General features: G+C 36.8%; 1 protein-coding gene across 1 annotated transcript in view; it reads right to left on the bottom strand.

Annotated features, from left to right (window-relative positions):
* The window catches only part of LOC142317363 (uncharacterized), a 427,416-nt gene that overhangs the window by 61,518 nt on the left and 343,230 nt on the right, over positions 1 to 22,668 (bottom strand). Inside the window, exons 7-9 of the mRNA XM_075353862.1 lie at positions 17,501 to 17,596; positions 14,725 to 14,748; positions 12,379 to 12,420 (exon numbers count right to left, since the gene is read on the bottom strand). Of these exons, the coding sequence (XP_075209977.1) occupies positions 12,379 to 12,420; positions 14,725 to 14,748; positions 17,501 to 17,596 (162 nt within the window). The remainder of the gene's footprint in view (positions 1 to 12,378; positions 12,421 to 14,724; positions 14,749 to 17,500; positions 17,597 to 22,668) is intronic.

Raw genomic sequence — 22,668 nt, 5'->3', positions numbered from 1 at the left:
AGTCAGCTACTTTGAAGCAAAAAAGATCGTAAACGCCCGCAGACCTAGAGCAACAACAACATATGCTCAGGCTGCGGCTGCTGTTCCTGCTCCTGCTCCAGTTGCTGTTGATGAGAGTGCAATCATCAACAAACTCGCACCTACCTTGGCTGGCTTAATTGAGAGGATAATTGAAAATAAAATGAAACCTCTCAGCACTAAAGAACCTGTTAAGCCAAGAATAATTGTACAGCCTCCTGAAGATATATCTCCAAAACAGAAAGTCGCTCCAGAACAGAAGAAAACGGACACTACACCTGAAATCCAAGTCCGTCTTAGTGAGATTTTAGTTAATGAGAAGAAAGTGACAGCTACAGAGTCTGTTATGGAGGCTCCCAAGCCTCCTGTAACTGAAGTGGCCTCTAAGCCCCAGAGGCCACAAAAAATTTCACAGGGGGGACGAGTGTCCCCCCTTCAACAGGCGGTGACCGGTGCGAACCCCAGGTCTGGGGTCGGCCAAGTTGCCGCCCCACAATCCACGCCTGTAACCGGTGCCGATCCATGCCCGTAGTCGTCGGCGGCTTCGGTGGTCTCCGATTCGGAGACCGGAAGCTTTACGGGCGACGACCTTCTCCGCGAACACGATGCTGTTCGTATAATGGAGAAGAAAAGAAAAAAAGGATGGCCGAAGGGAAAACCTAGGCTATAATATAATTGAAAATCAGCGAGTCGATAGTACAATGGAACATCAATGGATGTTTTTCAAACATCCATGAGCTCCAACCCTTGGTACATGATGTAGACCCGATTTGTATATGTCTGCAAGAAACGCATTTCCGCCGAAATAAAAATGTTAAATTAATAGGATTCAATATATTCCGGCGAGATCAACCTCCAAATGTAAGAGTTAGAGGTGGAGTAGCCATATTAACATCAACTACAGCTACCACCGAAGTGGTTGTTCTAAACACAAACCTACAAGTGGTCGCCGTTAGAATGAAGCGTCCGCTCCAGGTCGCTGTCTGCAGCATATACTTGCCGTATTTTGATTGGAATAAGGATGACATAGCAAGACTAATTTCCGAGCTTCCCACTCATGTTTTACTGGTCGGTGACTTTAATGCTCATAATTCTCTTTGGGGATCAGATCGAGTAGATCCCCGTGGAAGAGAACTGGAAGGGTTCCTGATGAATTCAGAACTTATTATTTTAAACGACGGATCAGGAACATTTTTCAATGCCAGAGATGGATTGACGTCCTGTATAGATCTTGCACTTATAAGCGGTTCGATAGCATCGAGGTACAGCTTCCATGTCATAGACGATTTGCATGGAAGCGATCATTTCCCGGTGCAAATTGTAACTGATATTACAAGAAAAACATATCTTATCTCGAACAGATGGTTATTTGATAAGGCAGACTGGACGAGCTTCACAGCTAGAACGATACTCCCAGAAACAACTGGAGTAATCGGGGACGATGTCGACGCCATAACAAATGCAATACTTGAGTCGGCATCGAGATATATTCCCAAAACATCTGGGAAACTTACGAAGAAACCCGTTCCATGGTGGAATGATGAAATAAGTGAAGCTATAAAAAGAAAGAAAAAGGCGTATAACGACTTTAAGAAGCGTCCTAGCATAGAAAACTTGTTGCCTTTAAGAAATACAGGGCGTATGCAAAACGTCTTATGATAGACTCAAACAAACGATCCTGGCAGCAATACGTGTCATCCATCGACAAAACTACTACTGCAGCAGATGTTTGGAGGAAAGTAAAGGCGATTTGTGGGCGTAATGATTTTGCTCCCATAACTAGCCTTCAAGATGAAGATGAAATAAAAGACACTCCATATGAAATTGAAGAGCTGTTATACAATCACTTCGAAAAGGCCAGCAGAACGGCCAACTACGAAGAAGATTTTCGTACTAAAAAAGAACAACTTGGAGGTCTACTAAACTTCAGAACTGAGTATAATTACTTATATAATGTACCATTTAAAATTTAAGAATTCGCGAAAGCGTTGGAAAAATCAGGTAACACATCTTCTGGTCCGGTTGAAATCCATTATAATATGATCAGGCAGCTAAATACCACTGCAAAGCGTAGATTATTAGAACTTTATAATAAAATATGGCGGGATGGAATGTACCGGCAGCAGTGGAAAAAAGCTCATGTTGTTCCAATACCAAAGAAAAATAAAAATTTAACAGACCCCAATAGCTATCGTCCTATTTCCTTGACGTGCGCTATGGGAAAAATATTTGAAAAAATGATTAATAATCGACTCGTCTGGGTTTTGGAAAAAGAAAACCTGATATCACCGTATCAAGCAGGTTTTCGGCAATACTATTCTACCACTGATCAAATGATCAGCTTAGAGGACGTTATATATAACAGCTTCATTAAAAAGAAATATTGTGTCGGGAGTCTTCTTTGATCTTCAGAAGGCTTTCGATATGACCTGGCGTCATGGTATAATGCTCCAGACACATGAATGGGGCATTCGTGGCAATCTGCCTATACTGCTCAGCAACTATATGAATGACCGTACCTTCCAAGTACGCGTCAACAATGAATATTCATGTGAAAGAATCTTGGAAAATGGCATACCGCAGGGTTTGCCGTTGAGCGGTACCTTGTTTACCATTGCCATTAATAAATTGATATTATCCATTCCAGTAGAAATCAGCAAAACCGTCTATGTTGATGATCTGGCAATCATTTAGAGCATTGATCGCTCTGTAGAGCGATCAATGCTCTAAATGAAGTTGTAAGGTATAACGGATTCCAATTCCCACCAGAAAAAACGTGCTGTGAGAAATTCTCTTCCTACAAAAGTGTATTGTAGGAAGAAAATTTCTCATCAAAGTCCTGCGTTGACAATTGATGATAATCCAATACAATATAAAGACAGCGTAAGGTATTTAGGACTAGTAATGGATAAATCCCTTACATGGGGATTACATATACAAGACTTGAGTGATAGATGCAAAAGAGCCCTAAACATTATAAAATGTTTATCGAACTTAAATTGGGGCTCAGACAAAGAGACATTATTACGATTGTATAAAGCATTGGTTCAATCTAAACTAGAATACGGATGTATCGTATATTCATCTGCTAACTTAAGAAAGTTAGACGTAGTTCACAATAGCGGAATAAGATATGCAACAGGCGCTTTCCGCACAAGTCCGGCGGCTAGTCTGATGTCTGAAGCCGGAATAATGCCGCTACATTATAGAAGAGTGATCCTTTTGTTAAGATATGCAGCAAATGTATGGACTTTCCCTGCTCATATAAATAATAAATTGTTTACGAATCATCCTATGACTGCAGTATATGAACATCGTGCTACCTATTCCAGACCAGCCGGAATTAGGTACCACGAATTAAGAAGAAAATACGAAATTGCTATACCAGAGACACTAACAATTTCTGCTAGAGAAATACCGCCATGGCTCTTGCCAGCGGTAAATACAAGTTTGGATCTCTCTCAAGGAGAAATAAAAAAAAACCAGCAGTGATCATCCAACAGGAATTTTTGGCAACCGTCAGTAGTTACAAAGAACATGTTAGAATTTATACTGACGGTTCTAAAACCGAACATAGTGTTGGATGCTTAATATATGTAAATGGAGAAGCCCACTTTTGGAAACTGCCAGATGTGGCCAGTGTCTACACGGCAGAACTCACTGCAATTCAGCAAGCTTTTCGCTACACTGAACCCTATTGCGAAGAGAGAGTGTTAATATGTTCCGATTCTTTAAGTGCACTTGTCGCAATTCGGAACAAGAACAATAAGGATGTCCTAATTACAAACATCCTGTCCATTTTATACGTTCTAAAACAACGAGGACAGCGATGTGTATTTGTATGGACTCCGGGGTATGCTGGTATTGCAGCTAATGAAATCGCAGACGAAGTTTGTGTTTTTAAATAAAATGTAAGGGCACTTTACACCCTTACATATGACGATCATGATGGGGATAATAATTTCTTTTAAAGAATGTGACGAGGGCTAATGACCTTAGCAGTCGATGCCCACAATAATTCAGAAAAAAAAAAAAAATAATAATAATAATAATCATCTCTCAATAGTAATTACAATAATGGCAACAGTAAACAAAATAATATTAAATGTCAATAATAATAATAATAAATAGAGATTACATTCAAAACAGAATTTAAAGTAATCGTCAGAATATAATCACAGGTTGACAAAACATGCAAATCATAATTCAGTCTCATTGACAAAAGACATAAGAATGACAGCTAGGCTTAACACTTTTAACCACTATTCTTGTATTAACAACAATAGTGCAATAGATAAGAGAAGTATAAAGTTATTTCACTGCAAATACCTTTAGTGTTCACAAATAAAGCTACCCTAACCTTCTATGAATGAATTTTAGGATATCTATAATTTTAATTCAGCTTCCCAAATTTCAATTTGATTTCCTTGAGTGTTTTTTGCTATTCTGCCATCTTCAAGATAATCAAAACTAACATATATAAAACTATAATCTTATTTAATTAAATTATATATATATATATATATATATATATATATATATATATAAATTAATCTTCATTTTGTTAACTTCGTCAAAAGTTTTAAGTCTGTGACTACTACCGTATTGTAATAGTTTCTCAATTGTTACGAGTTTTGTAAATTGTGAAATTAAGTAGGCATAAACTAGATCCACAATTTACAGATTTTTTTTATCGAAGTATTATAGTTGTTTGATTGACTTAGGCAGAACATGGACCATGATGGGTCGTAAAATTTTATGTTATCTTCATCAGGTAAATTTGCGTGCATCAACCTGTCTTTGTTGTTCAGCATCTCTACTTCCATGTCTTGGCACGTATCCAAAAACTCATTTGAAGAAATCACAGACCAGTTGCTTTCTCAGTAGAAACAGTGACTCAGAGTCATCCACGCAGATAGGTGAATGGGAAAGAGGATTGATCGGATAAAATAATTTTTTTGGCCAATACGAAAAGAGTGATAGCACGATCCCTCATCTTGACATTTTTCCATACCTGACACTCATGAGTGCAAGAGAATTTGTCCTTCTAACATATGGAAATCCAAGGCGTCCAGCTGTTCCTTGATAGGACGAAGTGTAAAACAGTGCACTAAGAGATAGTCAATAAGGGATTTTAGGCAATTTCAACTAAACTTCTATGCAGAATTGCTCTGTACCTTCTGGAATGCCAGAGTTTTATGTCATCGCGTATTCCGTTAAGATAAAAATGTGGTGTGTTTCAAAATCATGGCTAAATTACATGGATACCATTTCTCGGGCAACTCCATCATTCATTGTGGAGAGAAAAATTCACGACGTAACTGGAAAAGGACAATTTTTGTAGTGTATTGGAGTGCAAAAGAACGAGTTCCTGCTCACCACGCCAATTGATGTGCAGAACAGTTTTGCAATGATTCTGTAAATTTCCCTTACATCATCATATTGTCTGCATTTATGACGTTGAAGTTGCAGGTAGAAAGTATCCTATTTTTTATTGGGAACTCGTAAAATGTATTAAGTATTCCCTTTCCTTTTGATGAGCTACGGTATGACTTAAATAATTCCCGTGATACTTCCCCCGGAAATGATAATATCAGACTCAGCATGTATCTCACATTTCGGATATTGCATCACGAAATCTTTCTCTTAATACAATAAAATATTTTCTGACCAAGGTTGTCCGTTTCTTGGTCAGAAGCATTAATGATTCTCATACTGAAACCTAGTAAGGAAAAATCGTGTCCTTCAGGTTATCCTCCTATTTCCATGAGCAGTACCTTATGCAAGTTGATGGAAGGAATAAAAAACCGTCGTCAAGTGTGTTATCTTGCGAGAAATGCCCTAATTGCTTCCGCCAAGGTAGATCGTATGTTGATCATGTACTTGCCCAGGAACTTGTTACTCAAAACGCCTCCCTACATTGCCTGTGCCTATTTCTGTATTTTACGATATGCAAAAGTCTTACGACACGGCTAGGAAGAAAGGAATCCTAAACAGAGAAAAGAATTTTCCTTATCAGAGGTTTCTTCAAAGGTCAGCCCTTTCCAGTTTGAGTTGGAACAATGATATATTTCGAGAAGTTGGCTTCCTGGCCCAAAGAGGACAAAGTGGTTCAGGCACCCAAATTTTCTGCTCCTACTCAGCTGAGGCGTTACGCCAAAGTTGTGCGGGGCAAACAAGAGACTAGAAAAGCCTCGCCGCATCCCGAGGTTTTATTCGTTAACATGGTTTAGGGAACTACTAGGACTAGTACAAAGCCCAAGGAGGACTTCATGGTTGCTCTTCTTTGCAAGCAGAAATACCTTAAGATTAGGAAAACCAAAGAAACCAGCAAGGGTCTAATAGTGATTGCTAATGACAAGGAGACAGTCCGAGTCATCGTGGATTATTCTGTGGTAAAAGCTTGAGGTTAAGGTAGACCCGAAGCCAAAGCATTGGCCCCGGGTCATTGTCTACAACATTGACCAAAGGCTATCAGACCACGATTTTCTGTCCCTTATTAGGGTGCAGAACACTGAGTTGGATGATACAGGTTTTAAGAAAGAGTGTAGGCTACTCTTCAAGACAGTGAAACGTAATGCCTAAAGGTATCACGGTGTTTTTGAACTTGGTGCTGGTCTCTTCAAAAGGTTTGTGTCTGAGGGTAGATTTTTTCTCAATCTCACGTTTTGTCGGATCAGAGAATACGTTGATGTATAATGTTGTTTTTGTGCTGTCGTTTTGGCTACAGGGCGAAGTTCTGTAAGTATGCGTCCGTCTAAGCGCATTGTGGCGAGGAGGGACAAAAGCGTGGAGAGTGTCCTCAGAAATCCAAGGCTTCATCCTGCGTAAATTGTAAAAGGTTGCGCAAAGGATGCAGACATTAGGCCAACAGTAAGGACTGCGGCTGTATTTACGAGCGGTAAAACTTTACTTCAATTATCTGGAAAGTTAGAACTTATCACTGATGCTTAAAGTCTGTCTGCAGTGTTAGTTGAACGGTTGTTTTGGGTCTCATGGTTGATTTATGCAGCGCCCTTTACGAGTAGGGCGATTTACCAGGTCACGCTGTTTTTATTATCTCTTCACATATGTGACGATTTTCGTATTCCTCGATCCAAGAGGCTTTTGGTTTAGGTCTATTGCGATTGCCAAATCGCTTCTTTCACGAGTTCGGTGATGAACTCTGGGCATTTTCTGCGCGTTTCTGTTCCTGCTTGCAGAGACGCTTTTGCATCAGGGATGGGTTGATTAAATTTCCTTAGGCTGAATTGCTTCGGTCTCGACTGAAATGCTGTTTGAGTAGATATAGGGGACCCGGCAAAAATGACAAAGATGATTTATAATAGGCCTCACTCGGGGAGAGATTTCACTAATGCAAAAAAAATCTCAACTCCCTGCGGTTTCACCTCCAGGGAGGTCTGGAAACTCAACCAAAAAAAGGTGTCTAATGATTGAATGTAGTCACAGTTAAACGATGAAAGTTGATTTTGCCGTATCGGTTTAGTCAGTTAAATTTTACCCGCATCGTCGTATTAGAACATTGCTACATCTGATAAAAATTTTAACCGCAAAGTTTCTGCCCGTTTTAAGTACAAATATTGATGTAGATTGTTTAAATATGGTGAGCATAACACTGCTTTATCATTTATTAACGTTTCCAACGATGAAGATTCTTTCTCAAGAAACAACTGTTCAATATGTTGGACGATCTTCATATCGGTATAGGCTACATATTGTTGGATATGAAAAAGGTATTTACTAAGCACGATAAGGGTTGCATTTGTATCATCTTATATGATTCTGATACTTCGGACAACGAATCGTATTGCTTTGAGCTACACAGAAGTTATACAGACAGATTTGCTGAAGACGAAATGAAAGTTGTACGTCATCATCCAATGAAGGTAACTTATTACGGTATGAAAGACGATGGTATTATTTCATATATTTAAACTTTTGTAAAATATGTGTGCAGGTGTTTCTTAGAATTATTTGTTCAATCATGTTAAAGGTCGTCCATAACTGACAACGGTTAGAACGTCTTAAATAAGTTGTCTTATACATGATCGTCGTCGTCGTTGTTACTGTGATCTATTATGGAGCTAATTAAGCAAGTAGATGTTACGGTTGGTAAACGACATTTGTCAGAAATGTATTTCAGTTTAAATTATAGTTATGTATACATTGTTTATCTTAGTGTTCATGTATTTGATAAAGATTGTGATAATGTAATTATAAAGATGATCATTTTTCCGATGAAAAATTAATAATTTATTTTGACTTTGAATGTGGGAACAATTCTACTGGTCTCATGGAAATAAAGAAAACTCATTTTGTAGTTTCCAAGGCGAGAATGATAAACGTGGAAATGCCTTTAAATCAATGATTCATTCAACATAGTGATGGATACGATTACGTTAAATAGATCAACTACGACTTGTCCTAATAAATAATGTTGTCACCGTTAACGTTTTTATCGCAAAGGAAAGGAGATTAACCATCACCTCTCGTATTGCAACTGATGGATTAAGAGTTTGTGAAGAAACAGATTTTTTCCGATAATAAAAAACATAATTAGGAACCACTGCTTGTTGCAAATGATAGGGAAGAGATGAGATCTTGCTCTGGCTTGGCAACCTGCAATGTTACAAGGAAGGTATTTTTCTCCCTTTTGGTTTAGGGGGGGGGGGTGATTTTTGATGAAGGTCCTAAACGAGGCAATGGGACGGAGCAATTTCACCGTGCCTTGGAAGCTTGCGACGTTGCTCCTTGTCCCCAAGAAAGTTAACAAACCAAGCTCCTACTTACTGTCCTATTTGTCTCTAGCCGACTACTGCTAAGCTTTACGAGAGTATGCTTGTAGAAAGAATCTGGTACGAGGAGGTTATTTCATGTGAATACCTTTGGATTACAGCTTCCAGAAAGGAGAGGTCGACGGTGGTTGCTCTGAGGAGAGTGGTGGCTTGGATCGTGTGGTTGGTTGGCTGGAATCTGGAGGACCAGGCATATTCTAGTTCTGGTCCTCCTGGATGTATAGAATGTTTTCAAAAGTCTGTCTTGGGCTATTATATCCGTAGCACTGGCGGAGAGAAGACTTAGCACCTAAATTCAAGCTGTGATCTGTGTTTTTCTTCGTGGACGTGACCGGGTAGCCACCACGGAGAATGGTGGGATGCGATACCAAATGCTGGAGGGTGTGCCTCAGGAGTCCGTTTTAAGCCCCCCTTCTGGAACCTTTCTTTTAATGGCATTCTGAAACTGGGATATGCGTATAGAGTATTCCTTGATTGCCTACGTAGATTATATTTCTGGTGCCGAGTTTGACAGAAAAGGAGGTTGACCATAAGGCTGACCGGGCTGCCGTACAGATGAGTGAGTGGCTTCGGGCCAAGGGGTATGTACTTTGCGCCACGGAAAACACAATCGCTTGTAGTAGTCAGCAGGCTCAAAGTCCGCCCGATCCGGGTCACTGTTAACGTTTATGGTGTTACGAAGGCTCCATGTATCAAGTATCTGGGTGTCTGGTTCCACCGTTCTGGGATGTTCACCAGGCACGTAGACGAAATTATGGCCAAGGCGGAAAAGAAAATTACTGGCTCTTTAGGTCGTCTAATAGGACGTCAGTAGGGCCTCAAGGCTCGAAGCAGAGGCTGGTCTTATCGGCCGCAACGTCCATCCTCTTGCATGTGGCGCCATCCTTGTTTCGGCCTTTTATATCCAGGGGAACAGAAACAGGCTCCTTGAAGCGTAGAATGAATCTGCAGATAACATCATCGTACAGGACTGTTTCTGTTGCGGCTGCTGAAGTCCTAGCTGAAGTCCTTCCGGTCCAACTGCAGGTCCGGAGGAGGAAGTGAAAGATACTTCCGCCTTATTGTACCAGGAGTGGCAAGAATATTTGAAGGCAGACCAGCCGGGCGTGTGAACCCCCCGGTAGTTTGATCCCCAACCTACGGCCTTGGTTAGAGAGGAGGCACGGAGAATTAGGTTACTATATGTTTCAATTACTTGTTTGGATACGGAGAGTTTGGCGTTTACCTTTACTGATTTTGAAGGCGGAGTTTGCCAATGGTTTTACTGTGGCTGTCTTGACACGTCCCAACACAACTTTTTCGATTGTGATAAATGGTCTGAACGAAGGTGCAATGCAGGGCTTGTGAGGATCTCTCCGGTTTTAGTGGTATCACTCATATTTCAAGGGTCACCCGAATGGCAACGGGTGGAGGACTGTGTGACAGTTATTCTTAAGACGAAGGAGTCCGACTACAGGGCCTTCGAAAAACTGACTTGATGATGGTGGGTTTGAGTGATGGCTAGTCTACAGGTGGAGCTTGGTGGACAGGTGATGAAACGACCTACTCTTTGCCGCTTGCGGGGGGCCCGCAAACGGCATAGCCGGGCCCGGACTACCCCCGACTATTCTGATCGGTTTGGGCGTTTTTTGCGACAGATCTCAGAAGATCCAACTGGCGAGCCGAAAAACTGTGTCGGACGTACAGCCGGCTGATGGGGAGGCACGTTAGAGGTCCAGTGAAACTCTCCTGGTTGGTGCTAAGCTTGGTAGAAAATCCACACCAAGGGAGGAGAGATAAAAAAACAAGTTGGCAATAAAACAAAAAAATAAATATCTATGGCCTTCCACCATTGTCAGTGTTTTCAATGCGGAGTTGAATGCTATTAATAAGGCCATAAATATAATTAACCCAATAGTTTGACACTTGTCTGTTCAATTTCCATGAGCGCCTTGCAGGCGATTAGTGAGATGTAATTTTTTTCTTTTTCAGTTTAGACTCTGGAACTCCAGTACGGTATTACTTCAGAGGATTAAATGTATAAAGTGCAGTCTTGAACAGTATCAAGTCGACCGTTCCTGAGACGTGTGATTAATTGAAACCCAACCACCAAGTAAAAACGGTATCCATGATGTGGTATTCAAATCCGTATAAAAGTAACTGGATTTGAATCATAAAACATTCTACTTCGAAATCAGCTGATTTACGATGATGAGTTCAACACTAGACCAACCTGGTGGGTTAATGACATGCACTCACGTTTTTCCTATTTAGCCTCCGGAACCACGGTGGTAAAGTATTACTTCAGAGGATGAATGAGGATGATATGGATGAATGTAAATGAAGTGTAGTCTCAAGTTGGCCATTCCTGAGTTTTTTAGGTAATTGAAATCCAACCAACAAAGAACATCTGTATCCACGATCTAGTATTCAAATTCGTATTAAAATAACAACCTTTACTAGTATTTGATCCTTAAAACTCTCGACTTTGAAATTAGCTGATTTGCGGTGACGAATTAACCACTAGACCAGCCCGGTGGACTTAATGACTTGTACTTTTGACCCCCGTAGTTATAATACAAAAATTTTAAGTTAGCTTATATTGTTTACTGTAGTAATACTTTGTCCCGGCGCTGATTATCTTACTTTCTTGTGCGCTCAGAAAAAAAATGTAGCGTTTGAATATTTTTTAAGTTGGATAATTTAAAACTTAACTGCCCTCAATTTTTTGTTAAAATAATAGAAATATATTTATCTTTTTTTCTACCTAGATATAAGAAATCGTCCTTTCCTTTAGTTATAATGTTCTCTCAGGTTATGCCTGTATTCATCCCGATCAATGCTTTAATAGTGGAGTTATTTTATTCTAAGAGAAAAATTGTTTTTTATATTTCGTGCATATATCTTAACAAAATACGTCGCTCTGTTCTATGATCATGGAATCTATTAGTTTGTATGCCACAATTTAAATATCCCCGCAGAGGTAATTAAGACTTTGAAAATATTTACTTTGAAATTATTTATTTTGACATTCTTTAAAAGGGATATGTGAACTACTTAAATGAAGTATTCCCTTTGTGTTCTGTATTCTCATAATATGATCAAATTGTGCTTCGCCTGTTTTGTCGACCAAATACTCACCTTAAAGTTTAAAAAATGACCTATTTCTTTCTTGGTTTTTTAAAAGTAAGGCGTTAGGCATTCAGATAGAGAACTGCTTCTACAGGCATATAGGTATATAAGATTCAAAATTTGTACTCGGTTAATACATTTAGAGTTATATGTAGTCACATATCAACAGATTCAATGTATTTATGACATGTAACTATAGAAAATATAATAAAATTAATGTCATATTCATTTTTGTAAATAATAATTCTTATTGAATGATTATATAAAGTGTCAATATATTGAACAATATTCTGCTAAACCAGAAAACTAATTACTAAATATAGCAATAATTTTTAAATGTGAAAAATGGACTTATGTGCAATTTGTGCATAATAGGATATATGCATACATGTATAATAAGTACAGTATTGCACCATCGTAAGGAATATGTACTCATAAAAGAACTGTTACTTACAAGTCTTTAACTTTGATTCCAGATATTAATGACTTTCCCTTTCTGAAAAAAATGATTTCATTATTTTATGTAACTATAATTTTAAACATAGAAGATTAGATTATTACTAGAAATTTCTAAACGATTTTCTTCAAAGGGTGCAGTAGCAGATTCTTTTTTACTTAACTGCACTTCACAAACTATAAGACTTGTTATAGTCTCTTACGATTTTCTGTAAGCTTTTCAATCATAAGGTTAAAATATTTCTTATAGAAAAAAAAATCTTTCTTATAGAAAAATATTTCTTAAAATATTTCTAATATTTCTCTAAAAATATCTCTTAGTTTATACAAAACTAACATCAATTTTTTCAATACGTAAGGTAGTTAAAGGCATTGTTGGCCATTAAATAACAGAAAACAACGTTTTCATAATGTAGTAATACTTCTTGAAAAAAGATATTTCCGATTCCTTCTATGACAGGCAAATATTTATAATATCAACTAGAGATATTTTAAAAAATTTCAAGAATCATTTATTTACATTTCCTTAACTAAGTTTTTGCTGCAACATTTCAAGTTTATTTAACAAATACCTATGGGCTGACTCACCGCCGCTTAGAACTAAAGTAGATTAAGTGACAAAGTGATGTGGTAGCTCTTTGAACTAACCCAATTAGACCGAGTATTCTAGAAAGAAGAACCTCTCCGTATTTTAATATAACATTTCTAATCCTAGCTGGAAAATATTCCGCGCTAGAACGATCCTTTAATAAAATTTGTAAGAAGGAAAATAATATCATGTTATATTTCTTTCAAAATACTGACTTGATTTAATTAAAACGATTGAACACTTACCTTTGCGGTATAAGTTTAACTTTCTGGATATCAATATGAAATAAAAGTACTGATTCATCTACAAAACCCTTTAATGTGAATGGCTTTGTTTGAAATGAAACGAACAAAGGTGAACTAACATTACGATATTTTAATATCTTAATCCGCTTTCACCTTTGATAGTTCCACATCAACGCGATGAGTACTTCATCAAACTACACAGAGTTACACCTTTCACCTCTGAACGGTTCCTCATTTGTAGGCAAACAAAAATCCCTTCTTAATTTTTGTTTCAGTTACTTTTGAGAATTTCAGCCTTATGTACAGGAATCCTTGATTCACCTTCTTCATAATTTTTACAGAATTACTTTACGTAATCTCGGTTTGATAATGGGGTTATTAATTCCGTAACACATTGGTAGAGAATGATGTTTATTAAAACTGTTGGACAAAACTGCTTTCAGCTGTATTGGAGGTATGAATGAAAAGGCCCTACACCTCGCATTCATGAATTTGCCCTAATTGTAACATAAGCCGTTCAGTATTTGCGTCGTAACCTAAGTATTTTCTTTAGTAAAATATTGGGAAAATCCTTCTGTCAGATTTGATATTTAAAGTTTTTTTTTCAAAGTAAACATTGACCCTAAATTTGTGCTTGATTTTTTTAAAACTATGAAACATGAAACCAGTCATGTTTCATAGTTTTAAACACAAAAATTTTGTTATTCATTGCCATGTGATTGAAATAAAAGCGAAATAAGTTTTCAACTTTTATTATATCTTATTTACAATATGGTGATCACTGCTATATCCAAATTTTATTGTTCGGAGCAGGGTCAACTGCTGCGGTGTTTTGATAACTAATTTTTTATTTGAAAATCTTTCTGAGGAACGGAGAGCATTTTTAAAACCTTTGAAGAAGATTAATTTTTGCTTCAATGTTGGAGATTTTTTTTTACAGGTTTGAGTGATAAAAATAGAGTGCAGCATACTTAATTTGCTGTCTTTCTTAATAAAATACTTTCAAAATTAGAATTTTTAACTTCTTAGATGGTACGTTAATTTTTACTTGAAATTTTATTTACTATTAATGTGAATGGTAAATCAGTAATGGTACAATACTTTATGTATAAAATTGATATATTTTTGTGTTGACCTACAGAAAATATGCGTGAATGATTCTTAATAATTTAGCAAATAATTAAATATCAATAATAAAATCAAATATGATTCAAGATCATAAATGATCCTGATTCATGTTTTATTTTAATATATAATATGTTTGATTTAATATATATGTGTGTGTGTTGTGACTATCATTTTAAACCACAGGTAATAGGTACGCAAAAAGACAAAAATAGAAATTTTAAAACGTAATATTAAAGGAAAATGCTGAAAATATTTCCTGTGAGTTTCAGAATAACGATGTTTTAAAATGATTTGTATAAAATGAAGAGCTTGAAATTTAAGGAAACATTCTTAGTAAAATTCTAACCGTTAGTCTTTATAGGTTATGATTTTGGTTACTTACGTGTGAATTATTCCTTCTTTGATCCTAAAATAATAAAGAATTAAGATTAAACATATTTTAAATGATTTCTTATAAGTTATATTATTTTACATAACTTAAGAAATGTATTTCCTAAAATAGATTTTATTCTTTTAATTCCGTTTATTACTGAATCATTATTGAAAGTAGCTTTATTTAATCGTAATCTTAAACCTACAGCTACCGAATCTACATTTTTTCTTCTGGGAGGAAAAGTGAAATAAAATCAGTTTAATTAAACATTGCTTTAATTTATTCATTATAGAGTAATAATTGTACTACCATAACATTCACTCAATTAGGCTTACTTAAACTCAAGCGGCTACATCTCTTAATTTTCTATTCTTCATAGAAAAAAAATTTCATCGTTTTAAAAGTATGACAATTTCATAACTAATTAATTTGAATGAGTTCTCTTCTTATTAGTACTTGTGATAATTTTCCTGGAAGTAGTTTGTCGCTTCTGTCAGCTTACAAATATTCTTGATTGCGATTTTTTAATATTGGCATTTGATTTATACGAAATCAAGTTAAGCGTACTCATGAGCTGAGTTTTGTCGTAGGGATTACTAAACTGAACTATTACATTACAATGGCATGTAGAAACCACCAGAAAGAAACGCAGGACCAGTGCACAGAATGCATAAGTAGATATTTGGATATGCACAGATTAGTTTCTAAAATGGCTTTTTATTATCGTAAAATATATTTTGATTATTTTTTCTCTACATCCCCCCGAAATATCGAGTGAAAATATTTTAGAAATTTTTTTATTATACTTAATAGAAAAATGGTGTTTTGACTTTCATTTTCATTTATAAATCATTTTCTTTCTTTTTAAATACAATGCAAATAATACGCATTTATATCTGTTATATTGTTACTTATAAACACAAATTATGAAATTAGGAGAGATAGTTATTAAAAAATGCTGATAAATTTTACTGCAATATTTACATATCATAAACATTTAATTAAAGAACCATTGTAGTTAATATTCAGTTAATTTTCATATCTATTTACGGTAGAATTAATAAAATCATGAAGCAAATAAATATTTACTCAGTATACATGTTTGCTTATATTTGTTATAAACACTTTTTATTATGAAGTGTAATAAAAAAAATATATTTTCTATCTCTACGTTTTGATATAAGAATGACCGAATCCCTTCTTTTTCCTGCGCTGAAAACTAAATGTAGTCATCAACCCCCGGAAGCGATTTAAAATAAATAAATTTATATTAAAAATTAACTAAAAAAAATAAATTAAAAACTAAATCTAAAATATTATATTATTAATTTAAATTAAAACGTTAAATTTATCTTCTGCCATAGCATACATAGCTGAAATCTACTACAGAAAACTCAAATATCTGAATATAAACGGAAGGCTGTTAGATATTGTAAAAATTAATAACTTAGAAACAATCGTAAAATAGACAATTACCTCCTGTTCTTATTGTTATTCTGTTTTATTACTCTCCTTGGCGGCCTTCTCTCGTTAATTACTGCTGTAGATTTTGAAAGTATCATAAGAAGAACCAAAATCCGTGTAAAGAAATGTTTTATAATATTATAAATAGCGTAAAACCGGATTCTATTCGAGACGTTCATAAGAACGGTTTTAAAGACGCTAATTCTGCTGGCTTTTCTTTTGTGACTGGCAGTAGAATATAGAGGTTTGGCCTTCCCAGCGTTATAAATGTTTTCGTTGCGGAGCTGTATGCTATTAATAAGGCCTTAAATATATTTAACCAAACATTTAGACAAGCATTTTTCTGTTCAGATTCCATGAGTGCCTTACTGGCAATTAGTGACATGTCCTCCGGTCACACAGTCGTCTGTGACATACTGTCTATATTTGAAATGAAGCTCACAACTGTGAGCTTGTGCTTGATCCCCAGCGATATTGGAATTTCAGGCAACGAGCACCCTGATAGTGCGGCAAAAGAGGCTTGTTTCACGAACCGAATTGTTTCTGATGACTTCTCTGTTTTCTGAAGAAGGTAATCGGTGATGAGTGGCCAAGTGAATGGAATGTTAACATCAACCGTAAACTTTTTTCTATTAAGAATACTGTATCCCCTGAAGCTCCTCATAGAGGAATACCCGTCGAGATTATTATTTGCCGTTTGCGTATTTGGCTCACTGGCTCACTCACGGATATCTCATGATTCATATCGATGCACCCATTTGAATTATCTGTGACTGAAAACTACCTGTACACCACATCCTTGTGAATTGCGTCTGTTATGCGGCATTGCTTAGGAAGTTTAAACTACGGGCTAACTTCCGCAATATTTTAGGAAACAATGAGACGTTCGAAACCTAGAGCTTCCTATTCGTTAATATAGAAATTATTTTAATTTTCTATTTTTATGGTTCTGGTTTTTCATTGTAAATCTGAGTAATTTATCTTGTATTGCTTCCTTCTAATTTTGCCCCACACGTAATTTATCAATTAGGGATGCACATTTGTTTAGGATCTTTACAAACAATTTAAGCTTTATGATCTTTAACTACAACTTAAGCTTTATGAAATATTGTGAATAAATGAAGTAATTTTCTCTAAACAGATATTAAAACTTAGGTTTTTCTTTTTACAAACAATCATAGATACATCAAATGTGAAAAATCTTCAAAATTTACTGAAGAAATTTCATAGCCAGCTCAGAAATATTCAATTTGAATCTTAAAAATATATTTATTTTTAATAATTAGCACACAGTAATTTAAAAACTATATGGAATTCTTACATAATAGTTCGCGGAATCTTGTTAAAAAGCTCAAGTAGAGCTGGTGAAAAGTCATTACGATTTACAAATGTATCTTTAGAAAGATGTATTTTAAAACTGAAAAAAATAAGCAGAAAAAAGTTTTATTATAAACATTAGTGAATTATTAAGATATTTTTTTCTTTATGGCGCTATACATATTGGTGCAGATATAAATTAATATACCAGGTGATCATTTGAAAAGTAATCACATTTATTCCTCAACAACTACCAGCTGTTTGCTAAAAAAACAACCCATCGTACTTCCGTTTGCAGGCATCCATACCATTCTTGGTGGGAGTCTTTTGAAAATTATTTTCAAAGGAGTGGAACCCAGCTTCTCCGCTACACCTACTGCAAATCAAAAATCTTAAATGGCAATAGTAATATTTAATTAGATTAATTGACAACCGGAAAAAAATAATGGATTTTGGTGAAAAGAAGATTAAAATCCGCCCACCCCTTCGCTCTGTATGTGCGAAAAACCTTGGGATAGTATTTTTTTTAAATTTCAGTGCAACAAAAATAAGTATAAAAATACGTGTTATTTGTTCTAAAACCATTTGAAATAATCTTAATCTGTGGAGTAAAACTGTAAAAATGATTTTTTAAATTACAACAAAAACGTTCACCCTTAAATGTTTCCTACAAATCTTCTTTATACAAATTTATTTTTTGTATTGTTGCGGAACATATAGAATAATTACTTGGTATATGTTACTGCCTGATTATCACAACTTCTATCACCAAAAATGTTGATACCATAAATATAATAAAATGTTTACTAAAAACTGATGGTACATTAAACAAATTGCAAATAATTAATGCAAAGAGTTGGATGTAGCAATACAGTGCTTTGGCTAAACAGGATGCCGGTTTGCTAACTACTGCCGGTCAATCGGCTTCGTTTACGACTGAATCTTCCGCTTGCCGACGGGTCGGGTAGACAGGTGAGAGCCCGAGACACCTTGATAGGACTAGTTTCCTGTTTGGGGTGGATTAGGATCTATATCTCTCTGATAGCCCTGGCGTCCTTATGGGCGTCCCAAATGTGTGTCTCCGTGGTGGGTGGGGAGCTGGTGAGACGAAATTTTCTAAAACATCTTATGGATCCTAAAACCTCAAATCCTCGTTCAGTAACCCTGGACAACCTTGAGGGCAAACGCCCTCTCTTCCTTCGACTTCATTGTCGAAGAAGAAGAAACGTGTAGATTTACGACATGCGTTGATAGTTGAATCAAAAGGAATTCCCCGTCCAAAATATCTTGTAAATAAAAGAAACGATGGAAAGGAAACCGATTTTTCAAAAATCAGTTCCTTCTTCATAGCAAAGAAGCTCGCGACAAAAACCGGTGGACAAGTTAAAGAGTTTAAAAAGACAAAAGCTGGATTATTCACTGAAGCGCTAAACGACGTACAATCAGCGAAATTATTACAGATAAAACAATTGGTGAACATTGATGTTATTGTCGAAGCTCACGGCACACTCAACTATTCCAAAGAAGTAGCAATCTTTTATGAAATGGCATCGCAAGGAGTCATCGTATGTAGGCGATTAAACGTGAGGAGGAATGGATAGGTGTTACCCTCTTCTTCACACGTTCTTACTTTTAATAAGCCGTCGTTGCTTGAAAACATCAGAGCCGGAATCCATCGGTTGGATATGCGCGCTTAGATCCCACCACCGATGCGTTTTTGGTCATATCTCCGACAGATGCAATCGTGAAGAGATCTGTGCGTATGGCGAAAAATTTCATGAAGGTGAACCGTGTAAAGAAACCTTATATGTGTGAATTGCGGACAACATTCAGCAAGTTCTAGAAATTGATCTGCTTTAAAAAAGAAATCGCGTTACAAGAGACTAAAGTTCTCAGAAAATTTAGTTATCTTGAAGCGAAGAAATTAGTTAAATTTTAACACAAACGCCGGGTAAGGAATACTTTGCGCAGACAGCTGCGACTAGCACACATAAAGCTTTGCCGCAAGTGATTGAAAGCTTAATAAAGCAATTGACACCATTTCTAACTACATTTTTAGACAAATATATAGAAAGGAAATTTGCTACAATTGAACCAATGCCGACGACCGTAGTCAGCAGTCAAATGTCCTCATCGTCAATTCAAACGATGAATCGACGTCGAATACACAAGTGATCACTGAGGAGATTCAGCGTAACGATAAAAAGCAGTCCAAAACTGATTATACGGGAACATCGAGTTTATAAAAAATCAAATATCCACTGGAGCCTAAAGATCTCCCACAAAATCCAAAAACCAAAAGGACAGAGAGCGCAGAAGCACAATACATCTGTGGTACAGAATTTAGAGAGAATGTAAACGACACAAGGTGTGACGGCGGGACCTCTCGCTCCAGCAATTCTCGGTCTTAAGAAGGATGCAACTCTGCCAAACCCTGAGATTATGTTAGTCTCAGGTGAGGAGAGTGACTGCGGCTCTGTGGATGTCTCAAACTGACCCAAGGTGTACATATACAAAAAAGGAAAAAAGACGGAAAAAGTAAACCACGCTTATATAAAAAGAAGAGAATATAATACAGTGGAATATTAACGGTTGTCTCTCACAGCTGACTGAGCTTCAACTACTTGCATATGACAACTCTACATGCGTGTGTCTTCACGAAACATACTTTAAGCCTGAACATGACTTCAATCTACGTGGATATGTTGTTATACGTACAGAAGTTGAACCTGATCGGCGAGCAAGTGGTGTGGTGTTATTACTTTTGTACGTTCACAACTGTCTTTTAGTCGAATACAGCTAAAAAATGCGTTATAAGCTGTCACTATACGACTACTATCTTTGGTTAAAGTCTCCGTCTGTAACATATATCTTTCAGACAGCAAATGGAACATCGATGATCTACAAAACTTATATGATCTACTTATATGACCAACGATTAGAATGCAGAGGGCGCAACGTCGAAGAATTGATATAGAATAACAAGCCAATCCTTTTAAACAAAGTTACAGAAATGTTTTTTAACATACGAAACGGTGAAACTTCGGCCATGGACTTTTCATTTTGCAGTCCAGCATTGTCGCTTTCCTTGTATTGGAACGTTGATGAACACCTTCATGGAAGCCACCACTGTCCAAATATAATCAAAACAAATATACGGCAAAAAGCATCAAATTTTATTCGGCGATGGTGCCTTAAATGTGCCGATTCGACTGGCTACACAAACAACGTTGTTATGCCGGGTTATACTGAAAAAATCAATGAAAACATAAAAGTACCAGCGCGGGCAATTCAAAATTCAGCGAAGGAAAACATTCCTAAAGCAACCTTAAATTTGACGAAACCCAGGGTACAGTGGTGGAGCTTCGAAATAAATATAGCTATTAGTGAGAAAAATAAAACCTTCAATTTATTCAAGAAACGTCCCATCGCTGAAAATTATATATCCTTTATAAAACCACGTTCCTACGCCAGACACATCATATTATCTGCAAAAAATGCATATGTATCCTCTATCGACAATAAAGCACTTGCTATGCAAGTACGAAAGAAAGTTTAGGCTATAGCAGGCCGGTCTGATAGCCGTTGAAAAAACGCATTTAAACAAGACGGTGACGTCGTATTATTGATTGATTTGCTAGGATTTTCTTCTGCCACACCACCCAATGTCTGTGCCACAAACGGCTACTGAGTCTTGAATTACTTTAGCGACCAATGCCTTAAATAGCTCCTAGAGTACCTAATTGCGTGAGCGAACTCAGCATGGTCCCACATATAACTTACTTCGTGTCCCACAGCTCACTTGTCATATATTATGAAATGGGTAGGAGCACCCCATTAACTACTAAAATATATGACATTCAATAAAAAAAAAATTATCTCGTAAAAACAGAAATTCGCTGCCACGCTTAGGTAGCTGAATGCCAGTAAGTACCTTTCCACTAATATTGAAGCGCTTAGAGATTTTAAATAGCTGATGAGCAGCCAAAACCCTTAGGTAGCTTCTCACAGCAGCGAGATCGTAGTCTTTCCCTTAAATAACACACTGATGCCGGTTGAACAAAGCAACGGTATCAGGAACACCCATACGGTCCGACAATACGGCTCACGCCAAACTGAAAAGCCGCTTATGACTGGCAATTTTCCCCTTGTCCTCTAAGTTCCAGAGTGGCCTGTATTCTGACCCCCCAATACCTAGGCAGTCGAAAATCATATGTACGTTTGACTGGCCTCTCCGCAGACGCGCATCTCATCAGCTGCCGAGCGGAACCGAAACAATTATTGGTTCAAGTTCGCGTGGTTGGAGAGCACCTTGAAACCGTTGCCCTTTAAAACGAAGGAGAGGCATACCATCCTCACAAGTCATGTATAAATCTGCAAAAGGACTTCCCTTAGTCATGGTGTGCCATTCTTGCTGCGATGCATCCACCGCAACTCTTCGTAATATGGCCGTCCGAACTTTCATCACTAAATCGATTGGAAGAGACTTTCTCAATACGGTGGTAGCCTCCGTTGTTTTAAAAACACTATTAATGCCCTGTGCTGGGCACACCTTAAATTGTGAATAAGTGCTCGATTTCTGTCCAACCTATGAGCCCAAACTGACACATCATAAGAGGCCATTCTTTCGAAGACACCTCGGTGCACCTTGTACAAATGACGACCCGACATCCCGTAATCCATCCGAGTGACGTCGTAATTGATCAACAAGCTACAGTTGAATTTTTGGCCGATCACTTTAAAAATGGATGTAGCAATGAAGATTATCACATCGATTTTATTCGCATCTTAAGAAAAAAACTAGTACTAAACTTTGTAACGGAAAACGATATTTTTTATAATGTAACATTTAGATTCGTCGAATTCAATCACGTTCTACGAAACTCCAGTGATACTTAACCTGGATATTATGATGTTTCATATGCGTTCATCATAAATCTTAACAACGGTAATAAAGCGTGGATATTACACATACTTATTAGAATATGGATTTCGACCTCATATCCACAAATGTGGAAACACGCAGTGATCGTACCGGTTTTGAAACAAGGAAAAGATCCTTTAGACATCAAGAGTTACAGAGCAAATCTCTAACATCGTATCGGCAACCTCTTAGATAAAATGAAAATGTTCGTTTTGTATGGTTATGAGAAAGGAAGCAATTTCTTTCCC

This window comes from Lycorma delicatula, chromosome 1 (genome assembly GCF_047948215.1).
Source record: "Lycorma delicatula isolate Av1 chromosome 1, ASM4794821v1, whole genome shotgun sequence".
Lineage (NCBI taxonomy): Eukaryota > Metazoa > Arthropoda > Insecta > Hemiptera > Fulgoridae > Lycorma > Lycorma delicatula.
The sequence above is the reverse complement of the archived record's forward strand: the minus strand, read 5'-3'. Positions and strand labels throughout refer to the sequence as shown.